This window comes from Medicago truncatula, chromosome 7 (genome assembly GCF_003473485.1).
Source record: "Medicago truncatula cultivar Jemalong A17 chromosome 7, MtrunA17r5.0-ANR, whole genome shotgun sequence".
Lineage (NCBI taxonomy): Eukaryota > Viridiplantae > Streptophyta > Magnoliopsida > Fabales > Fabaceae > Medicago > Medicago truncatula.
In genome coordinates, this window is record NC_053048.1 from 14057761 (window position 1) to 14069431 (window position 11671).

General features: G+C 33.6%; 1 protein-coding gene across 1 annotated transcript; it reads left to right on the forward strand.

Annotated features, from left to right (window-relative positions):
• Positions 1–5128: 5128 nt before the first annotated feature.
• Positions 5129–6331, forward strand: LOC112416592 (uncharacterized). The gene has a single exon (XM_024770843.1). It carries the CDS (start codon positions 5129–5131, stop codon positions 6329–6331), a length of 1203 nt encoding a protein of 400 aa, XP_024626611.1.
• Positions 6332–11671: the final 5340 nt, after the last annotated feature.

An 11671-nucleotide genomic window follows, 5' to 3' on the forward strand; every position in this document is an offset into this window, starting at 1 on the left:
GGTAACTGACGGTATTTCCTTTTTGAATGTTGGTCGTTACCCCAGTAAAGGTAATTGACAGTATTTTCTTTTCGTATGTTGGTCGTTACCTAGTAAAGGTAATTGACGGTATTTCCTTTCCGTATATTGGTCGTTATCCGAGTCGAGGTAACTGACGGTATTTCCTTTCCGTATGTTGGTCGTTATCCGAGTTGAGGTAACTGACGGTATTTTCTTTTTGAATGTTGGTCGTTATCCGAGTTGAGGTAACTGGCGGTATTTCCTTTCCGTATGTTGGTCGTTATCCGAGTTGAGGTAACTGACGGTATTTCCTTTCCGTATGTTGGTCGTCATCCGAGTTGAGGTAACTGATGGTATTTCATTTCCGTATGTTGGTCGTTATCCGAGTTGAGGTAACTGACGGTATTTCCTTTTTGAATGTTGGTCGTTATCCGAGTTGAGGTAACTGACGGTATTTCCTTTTCGTATGTTGGTCGTTATCCGAGTTGAGGTAATTGACAGTATTTCCTTCCGTATGTCGGTCTTTACCTCAGTAAAGGTAAGTGACGATACTCATGTTCGTATGTTCGTCTTTACCACAGTAACGGTAATAAAATAATATTTCCTCCCCAGTGATATCTATCAGTTTTTTCCCCAGTCAATGTATTTTTGTCGTCCTTGCATTCATACTTGCATCGCAGACATTCATACCAGTATATTCATAAGCATTGCATTCTCAGCATTTCAACTGGTCAAAAATTGGTGTACTTAGTATTTAAGTCTCTTCGACCCGTTGATTTAAAATTTTCATTTTTTTAAATCACCGTGACGGAGAAACTTAAATAGGGGCATCTGTCATACCCCAAATTTTGACCACTTTCCTCTATTCTTATCCATTTTATTCGTATTTTTAAAGTCGGGAATTTTCGTCGTTTCAGACGAAATTTTGACAAAGAGGTTACTTTGAAGTACCTCATTTTTTATTCCGAGTCGGACCCTCTTTTCTCTTTTTATTTTCTTTTATTAATTTTAATTTTAAGATTAGTTACTTTTTTTATATTTAATAATTTTTATTTTCGATCTTTTAATTTTATTTTTCTTTACATGATTTAGTTTAATTTGTTTTATTTTATTTCGTATTAGATTTATTTTATTTCTTTTTAATTAATTAGTGTCAAAAAAAATAAAGTGTCAATAGGTCCAAAATAAAATGTACAAGGTCTAAAAAAAATTTCAAGTCAAGTGTCAAGTTTAACATTCCTTTTTCAAAATTCACCATAATTGTCCATCATTTCCATTAAACCATTTTTCCTTTTTTCATCAACCTCCTCACCTATAAATAGAGCCCTCATACCACACAATTACACACACCAAAAAGTTCTCTTGAGTTGTCAAAGAACTTTTCTCTCTTCTCCCTATTTAGCTTGTGTTAACGAGCTATTCTTTTCTTCTTCCTTTTTTTCTGTCCCTTCGGAATAAGTCCCTTCGGAATAAGTCCCTTTGGAAAAGTCCCTTCGGAATTTTATCCTTTCGGTAGTCCATTTCTTTTATTTTCTTGCATTTTTATTTCTTTTTAGCATTTTTACATTTGATTTTATTTCTATTTAGCACTTTAATTATTGTTATTTATTTTCCATCAATTAGAATGTATTTAGGTCCAATGTAAATATAAATGAGAAAAGTGTGTGGGTGTGTGTGTCCTTTTATTTCCTTACCGCCTTAGATATATCCAAAAAATGCAAAAAAATTAGATTAGGGATTTTGTGGTGATCCAACGTCACTACAAAAATCCACGCGCTTTTATTTTTATTGCTCCGTTAGTTGAATTTTCATTTATTATTCAAAAACAACAAAAACATGCAAAACTCCAAAAATATTTTCTTAATAAACCTTGGTTTGTAACCCAAGTGTCTTTCCTTTTTATTTTCTTAATCAAATGCTTAATTGAATTAATATTCATATTAGACTTGATTTTCTTGTAATTAAAATGTGAACAACCTCACCTTATTTTTTCTCTCATGCCTTGAGGCCTCTTTCTTTTCTTAAAACCCATTTTCAAAAATCTTAAAATCAACCTAACCCACCAAAGAAATTTTTGAGGTGAACTACATTGGTTTTGATCCCTTTTCTTAAAGGGTATGTAGGCATAGGATTTTTATCCTTCCAAATCAAATAAAATAACCAAAAACATACTTCTTCTCCCTCCATTCTTTCACTTAGATTTTTAGGTAATAATTTTCAAATAAGCAATGAATTTAGCACAAGATAATTTAGGTAAGAGGTTCCTACGGAATACCGTAGATGCTTAGGGTGCTAGCACCTTCCCTTTGCATAACCAACCCCCGAATCCAAAGTCTCGATAAGGGTTTTTACTCATTTTTTCCCTTCCCACGAATAAAAATCGAGAGTTCAAAGATTGACGATTTAAATCAATTAATGGTTTGATATCTGAAAATCACGAGCACATTCACATATTTTGATATACAATTATATCACAATATAACAACATCAAATAATAATCAACATCTTAAAACATCATATATACATATAACACTTCATCAATCATGGACAATATCGTATTCAAAACATATACTAATTCATCAATCATAAACAACATCATACTCATAAACATATACATTCATATACTAATTCATCAATCATATTCAATTATTCACTGTGACCTACGTGCAGTAATTTGACTATAACTCAAGTTCTATAAATCCTTTTGAAGTCAAACCAACGGAATTAGAAAGCTAACATTCATACCTATATTTCTATAACATATATATTTCTAAACCAAATAGCATATATATTATACTAATAAATACCAACATATAACATGATAAAATATCACTCATCAAAATAAATCATATAGATCACACAAATCATATAAGTATATTCTAAACTCATTAAAATAATCAAATAATTAAAGACGGCGTTACACTTACCACCACCATTAGTTCTTAAAACCTTAATAGATTTTCCACTTTGCTTTTTCTACTAAGATTTTAAACTTCTGAAACACTTCAAATGCTTCACTTTTGGCTTTAATCAAATATAACCAGAGTTTACTAATCAACAAAATTGATGAAGTATTTGTTAACCCCCAATGAAGGAATCTCTAAAGAACCACACACATCTGAATACACAATGATGACATGCTGTCATTACGTAATTTTTAGGATTTATTTTGACAATTTTGTTAGAGTTCTGTGCAATGTGGAGTATTCAGGGGTGTTAAAAGCAAAGATTTTAGAAGAGAAATGAAGGCAACAAATTGTATCACGATTTTTACTACCGTGACGCGATTTTTGACCAGAGAGGTATGTTTTTGAACTGCTGAAATCGTGGTACGATTTTTAGCAGCGCGCTACGATTTTAAGGAAGGATCTGGAAGGAATTTAGGGTTTTGAAGAAATCGTGGTGCGATAATGCCAACCGTGGCGCGATTTTGCGAGCATCCAGACTTGCCTATTTAAGCTGAAGTCAGTTCCAAACATAAGGGTTACGATTTTGGAGAGCTAAAGTGCGATTTTAACACCCTGAAGACTGCAGAAGGGGCGATTTCATCATCTCTAATCCAGTTTATGTATGTTTTAATTCTTCCATTGATTATGCTATTTGTAAACTCAATTATGCGTAGCTAAATCTATTAGAGATTAGGTCTGAGATGAATCTTTGTAACCCTAATTGATCCATGTTGCTGTGAAACTCTATTTATTATTAATGACAATCTAGTTTTTATTCAATTCAATTGTTCTTAATGCTTTTTATATCCTGATCAAATATAAACATGATTTAGTGAGAACGAATGACTACTGACCCTAGCTCTCGACTTAGACCTAATTGAATTGTTCTAATAAACATGGTTAGTCTAGGAATAGATAATCGTTTGTTAGTGATATTAGGTTAACGTTCTTAAACCTTCAAAGATTATTAGACCACCTAAGGAATTAGGGGCTGTAGTTTGAGGAGAGGGTCCTAATTCAAGGGATTGATTAGGGCTATTTTGTTAACTATCGTGGAATTAGAAAATCATTAATACGAATAGGTGCAGTATACCAATTACGGGAATATCGATGATTCGAAAGACCTGATCTCATCTCTCTCTTATTCTTAAAACCAATCTTTATTTTCTGTTATTTCTTATGCAAACAAATCAATCAACTGCCTAGTGGCAAATTAAAAGAACCTTTATATATCCTAATTTACAACGTAATTGAATTATTGAGATTAAAACCAGTCCTTGTGGGAACGATATTTTTACTACTTCGATAGTTTTGGTACACTTGCTAAAATATCTATCTAGTTTTTGGCGCCGCTGCCGGGGACTGTTGATTTATTTCAACAAGGCAATTGCGTTTTAATTTAGGATTTTGCAATTTAATTTTCTGTTAAATTTTTTTTCTTGTTTCAGTAGTAATTAATTATTTTGTATTTGTGCAGTGCTACTAAGGTATTTTGCTTTTTATGCGAGGTAGACGTAGTTCAGACGACCTCGAGTACGATCCTGAAATCAAAAGGATTGCGAGAGCTAACCGGAAAGATGTCTGGTTGTCAAGGTTATCACAGTCAGTTCCACCTAGTACACGCACACGTATACCAGATCCGACACTTATTGAAGCTGAAACAACCACATCTCCTAAATTAATCACAATGGGAGATGTTGATCCACCAGCAGCAAGGCCTAAGTTGGGAGATTATGGGCTAGCAAATCACCGTGGTCGCTTAACTCATGTGTTCCGACCTGCTAACCCTGTTGCTTTTGACATCAAGGCATCAGTTCAGAATGGATTGAAGGAAAGACAGTTTGATGGTACCGAGACCATCAGCCCTCATGAACATCTAAGCCACTTTGCTGAAACTTGTGAGTTTTGTGTTCCTCCAGCAAATGTTACTGAAGACCAAAAGAAACTCAGGCTATTCCCGTTCACTTTAACCGGTAAAGCTAAAGACTGGTTATTGACTTTGCCGAATGGGACCATCCAAACATGAGATGAGTTGGACCTGAAGTTTTTAGAGAAGTTTTTCCCTATGTCCAAGTACCTGGATAAGAAACAAGGGATAGCCAACTTTATGCACGGGGAAGGTGAGTCACTTTATGATGCTTGGGAAAGATTTAACTTACTTTTGAAAAGATGCCCTGGCCATGAGTTCTCTAACCAAGGAGTTACATGCTTATCGATTTTCCAACAAAGAACAACAAGCAGCTGCAATAAAGTGTGATTTGTGTGGTGAGGGCCATCCTAATGGTGAGTGTGTACCTGAGGGAGCTAGTGAAGAAGCTAACTATGGGAATTATCAAAGGCAAAACTCTTACTATAATTCAGGAATGAACAAGCACCCTAACCTGAGTTACTCCAACAACAGCACATTGAATCCTTTGATTCCTAATCCGCAACAACAACAACAACCAAGAAAGCCTTCCGGTCTTGAAAAGACAATGATGAACTTCATGAAAATGACTCAAGGTAATTTTGAGGAAATGAAGAAAAGTCAAGATATTGAAAGGAAGAATAATGAAGCTTTAAGGAAATTGCTTGAAACACAACTTGGGCAATTAGCTAAGCAGTTGGCTGAACAAAACAAGGGGGGATTCTCAGGTAACACCCAGGAGAACCCTAAAAATGAGACTTGCAATGCTATTGAGTTGAGGAGCAAAAAGGTTTTGACACCTTTAGTTCCAAAAGTTCCAAAGAAGGTTGATGAAGATGTTATGGAGGTAGATAAAGATGTTGAAGTTAAGGAAGTAGTTGAAAAAGAAACTGAGCATGGTGAAGTTGAAAAAGAGAGTGATCAAGGTGTAGTTGAAAATGAAAGGAAGAAAAAAAAAGGGGGAGAAAAAAGTGAGAAGTTAATAGATGAAGACTCGATCTTGAGAAAGTCTAAGAGTCAAATTTTGAAAGATGGGGATAAACCACAAGTCATTCCATCTTATGTGAAGCTTCCATACCCTCATCTAGCCAAAAATAAGAAGAAAGAGGAAGGACAATTTAAGAAATTCATGCAACTCTTCTCACAACTTCAGGTGAATATTCCTTTTGGTGAAGCTCTTGATCAAATGCCTGTTTATGCTAAATTCATGAAAGAAATGTTAACGAGTAGAAGAAAGCCAAAAGATGATGAGAACATCGCTCTTTCCGAGAATTGTAGTGCTATTCTCCAAAGGAAGCTTCCACCTAAGCTTAAAGATCCTGGTGCCTTTACCATCCCTTGCTCCATTGGGCCGGTAGACATTGGGAGAGCTCTATGTGATTTAGGGGCTAGCATCAACTTGATGCCTCTTTCAATGATGAAGAAGCTTGGAAGTCGGGAGCTATCTCCGGTATCAGTGTTTATAGAGTTTAGGTAGGCTCTTATCTAGGCGTCAGTTTGTTGGTCTAGATTGTCTTTTGTTTTGGATTTTGTTATGTTTGGAGATATACCCGTGTGTTGGGGTTTTGAGATTTCATCTATGTTGATGTAATAATTGATTCATGACATGTATATTTTAAGTACTTTGGTTCATATTCCGCTGCGACTGTTGAGATTTATATGCATGTATGTTGAATTTGAATTTTGAATGATGACGTAGAATCTATTTCTTGAATAAATGTATTATTCGCATGTTTAATTGCTTTAATAAAAATAGGAGTGTTACATTATTCTCCGGGTACGTCCTTGGAAGGAGCTCATTGTCACTGGAGCCCAAGAAACTTGGTATCTTTTAAAGTTTTTTAGACACAATAAAAAGTAGTCTTCGTTATTCTAATATCTTTAGCTTATTTGGTTCGTTTGTGTTTGGGTTATGTGGAATGAAAGAAATAACAAACTCTTCAACCACAAAGAAATTTCAATAGATCAGTTGTTAGATAAAGTTAAATTTCATTCATTTTGGTGGTTAAATGTCGCTAAAGCTAATTTTATGTTTGGCCATCACGAAGCTGCTTTCTATTGGATTTTGCTAGAAATGGTCGTGAAGCTTTTTGTCGTAGCATAGTGGATTAGAGGCGTGGGAGTACTTATTCCAAGAACATTAATAGGTATCCCATGAACAGAAGCTTTGAGATCATCAAGAACATTAATAGGCATCCCATGATTCACAATTTGGAAGAAACCCCATGATTCTAGGTCATCCCAGTTTGTGAAATCAATGATGGGTATTGATATGTTTGAGTCTTGAGGGATAATTTTGCATTTGTCTATTCTAACTTCGATAGGTTGAATATATTGGTGAGGAATACTAGGGAGATTTAGATCAGTAAGACCTTTTACACCATTGGCTTGGTTAACCAAAAAATCAATGAGATTTGTGGGAGTGGTGGACATGATTTAAGATAATGATGGGGATTTGAGAACTTGGAATAAGTACTCTCTGCACATGATTTATGTATAGAGAGTACTTATTTTAAGTTTTTGAGGATTGTTTTATCTTAGAAACTACAAGGTGAGAAGTATTGTTGCACCATTTAGACAGAGCCGTGAAACGTCATATAAAGAGCAACTTAGTTTATGACTTAGACCAATGTTTTGTTTGATGGATTAACATTTCTTTTGTATTTGATAGATGTAGCAACAAAGTGTTTGAGAATTTCACCAACACTAACTATACTAGACTTTATTTATTTGATTTTTGACAAATTCTTCAATTCAATTATGTAGTATCCATTAGTAAAAATAAATATTATATAGCTTCTTAAAAGGCTTAATTACATTATTTTTTATCTTATTGGTTCCCTAAATAAAAGTTTTATATTGGTCTTTTAATTTCATAAAGTTGTGTTATGGAAGTCTTTTCCATGCATTCTGTTAGTCAAAATCAATAATCATGAAAACCGTCACTGATGTGATACTCAAATACAAAGAAATGTTGTAAATATAAAGGAACCACAAAAAGCTCGCTCGAAATTTTAAGACTTGAGACGAAGACAAACCGGTGGCGAAGGAGGAAGATGAAGTAGCGGTTTTCTAAAGGTCACAAATCCTTTTATGCTAGTGATTCCTTGCATTGGATTGTTCAACCAGTGATTATTTTATGATTAAGATAAATACTCCATCCGTTTTTAAATATAAGTAAATTTTACTTTTTAGGTTCATTCAATTAATGATGTATGTGGTTAAAAAAATAGATTGTCTTGTAAAATAGTGTATGTTGGTTTTTTCTTAATATGTGTGTGTTTTTTTTTAAAGATACATCTATACATTAAATTGAAACATTAACTACACTATATTTTTTTTTTTTATGAATACCAAATTTTCTTAACAAGGCCGAACTATGTAATATGTGTGTGTTTTTTTTTATTTTTATAATAGACGAAATGACAAAGCTTTTATAAACACACACAATTGAAGGTATTGGGATTCGAATTCCGGTCATGGCATTCGGCCTAACAATTAGACATTTTTACCGGTTGAACTAGGACTTCTGAATTGTGTGTTTTATATTTAGGGTTGGAGGCAGTATTTTTCTGATTCTCTATCTATCAAAGTTTTCATTTAATTTGCACTCATGCGCTATGTTTTTTTTTTAATTAAAAAAAACACATTATGTTCTTTTTTTTTTTTTTTTTCAAACGCAAAACACGTGACGTTGGAATATGATCTTATACGGAGTATAAAAATTATAACAATTTTATTTTCAACCTTCTGATGACATTATAAAAAATATAAAAATTAAAAGTTACTTAAATAGGATGGCATGAAACACGAGCTGCCTCTAAAAAATTTATAATTTCAGCATTTTCTTTGTGCACATTAAATTAAGAGGTGCACAAAAGACCATTTCTCTATTATTTGTCCAAGAAAAATATCTTAACTAATAAATCATTTTCTATTTCTACTAGTCAGAACTGAGAACTTTTTTATGGTAGAAAAGAACTAACAACTTTGACAATACAATCTGTTTACATTTTAAAGTTAATCAAGTAAATCATCTAAATAAATATTTATAATTTTATTTTTAGTCTCTACAAAATAAAATCATAGTTTTTAGTTTCAGTGATATTTTTCTTTAGCTTTTTAGAGACGAAAAATTGACATAATTTTTTTACGGGGACGAAAAATGCTGAAGGAGAATTTTACAATGACTAAAAATACTGACGGAAAATTATAAAGAGACTAAAAACTATAGTTTTATTTATAGGGAGTAAAAACGAAATTATGGATATTTATAAAGACCGTTTACTTTTTTTTGAAGAAATAAAGACCATTTACTTAATTAATCCATCTTTATATTATGTAAATAAGTTCACTCCGACGATTTAGACTATTATATTCATGTGAATGTGTTTTTGAAATCAATTGAAGTTTCAACTGAGTCAACTGTTAGGAGGTTTGATAATCCTGATAGAGGAGAAGTGTAAATCGTAAGATTCAAGGAAGAGGAAGCTTCAAGCTTTGCTAAAAAGTCAGCACAATTATTTCGTTGATCGTTTAATTTAATTTAGAAAAGCTAAATCCTAAATTTTATGCAAAAATATTGAAAATATTGTTGAATTATGTTTCACACTATTGAGTCATCTTCAAAAGAGTTCTTAAGAGAAGGGGGATTTTAAAATCCTCAAAATGTAGAAATGTTTGGCATTTGATAAAAATAATGTGTAAATAATTAAAAGCATGATTTCCACACAAAGATAAATATATTAAATTGATCTTTCTAAAACAATCTATTAAATTAATGTTTACCATCCAAACATGAAACACGAAAATGATTTTATATCTATACAGAAATTATTAGAAAAAAAAAAATTTGACTAAAAATTGTTATTAAAAAATAAAATTTATATAAATTAATCATGCAAATAGTAATAATAATATTTTAATAAATCGGTGACGGTGCAGGAGACGGAGAGTAAGTGGTGAGTTGATGGTGGTGGTGCCTGGGTGTGGAGGAGGCCTGGGATGAGGAGACGGTTTCTGTAACGCCCTAGTTGTTATTTAATTATTTTTAGTTGATTTAAAGTCTTTTATATGATTCTAAATGATTTATGTTTATTTTTATGGTGTGGTGTATTTTATTAAATGTTTACTTTTATTATTTAATAGACTAAGTGAGAATTAGGATTTAATTGGAGTCTTGGGGTTGTATTGAGATTTTAGAGAGTTTTGTAGGAAAAATAGAAAATAAGATAAAATAGATGGAAAGAGATAAATAGGAGAAGAATAGGTTAGAATTATTTTCACGTACGTACAGTTTTGGAGAAAAGTCAAGAGGAGAAGAGAACCAAGAGAGAAGCTGCGATTTTGGGATTATAAGGTAAGGGTGAGGCTAACTCTCAATGGTTATAGTTTATATAATTCTGATTCTGTTTTAGCAAAGGTTCTGGTTAATTTTAGAATTTGGAATTAGGGTTAAAAGTTGTAGATTGATGATTAAATAATGGAAAAATGTTGAATTGGTGCAAAAACTGTGTACAAACCTTAAAAGATTCATAGGTTGATGTTTAGAATCAATTTTAAGGTTAGAACCATGGGATTGGGTGAATTTTTGAGGAAAACTGCAATCTGCCCGTACTGATATTCATCGCTTGCCTCAGCGAGCAGCTTGTCTCGCCTCGCAAGTGAGCAATGCTCATTGCTCGCCTCGCGAGCAAGATTGCTCGCCATAGCGAGTACCAGAGAGAGAAACCTTGATTTTTAAAATGTTGTTTTAGGTCGTATGTTGGATGGTTTTGAGTGCCTGGATGTTTATGGAGAGGACTGGTTAAGTTTTTAGATCAAAAAGAGGATTAGGGAGCTTAAAAATGAGGATTTAGTAAGAAAAATGTCAAAACTCTCGAGAGCAGCAATTTTCTGCTCGCCACGGCGAACGACTTACTCGCCATAGCGAGTAGCCCATTTCATTGAGCTCGCCATAGCGAGCAGTGCACTCGCCTGGCGAGTTGCACAGTGGCTGAAGCCGTATTTGTGTTTTACGTACTGTTGGGTTGGATTCTTTGGGTAGAACAAATAATTATGATAAATTATGTTATTTTACTAGAGCTGTTGATTTGAATATGATTGATTGTTGAATGCTGATTTATGCATAATTGCATTTAAATAGAATATACAAGTTGTTGGATTCCATTGTCAAAAGTTGTTGTGTCACGAGTTGACCATGTTGAGGTGTAAGGCATATTTAAATATGCATTGTTGAGTAGTAGTTGTCGTTGTCCATGTTGTTGTTGTTTTAGTTGAGTTGTATGTTGATATACACAAAGTCGAGTCCATTGTATACTCATAAACTGTTGAGGGCTCATGCCCTGGAATGTTAATCATTCAACTGTTGAGGGCTTATGCCCTGGAATGCCTTGTCATTCAAACTGTTGAGGGCTCATGCCCTGGAATGTTAATCATTCAACTATTGAGGGCTTATGCCCTAGATTGCCTTGTCATTCAAACTGTTGAGGGCTCATGCCCTGGAATGCCTTGTCATTCAAACTGTTGAGGGCTCATGCCCTGGAATGTTTATCATTCAAATTGTTGGGGGCTTATGCCCCGGAATGCTTAGTCATTCAACACGTTGAAAATGGTACCACATGCATATTGTAGTTGTCGTTGTTGTTGGTTGCATTGTCGTTGTCATCGTTGTTGTTGAGTGAGTTGTTGTCGTTGTTGTTGATTGAGTTGTTGTCGTTGTTGTTGATTGAGGTATCATCGTTGTTGTTGAGTGAGTTGTTGTCGTTGTTGTTGAATCTTGTGGTTGTCGTCGTTGTTGGTTGAATTAGTAAGTGTT

Excerpts from the sequence above, each read along its gene's own strand:
- LOC112416592 (XM_024770843.1), top strand. The coding sequence starts at position 5,129 with ATGAGTTCTCTAACCAAGGAGTTACATGCTTATCGATTTTCCAACAAA.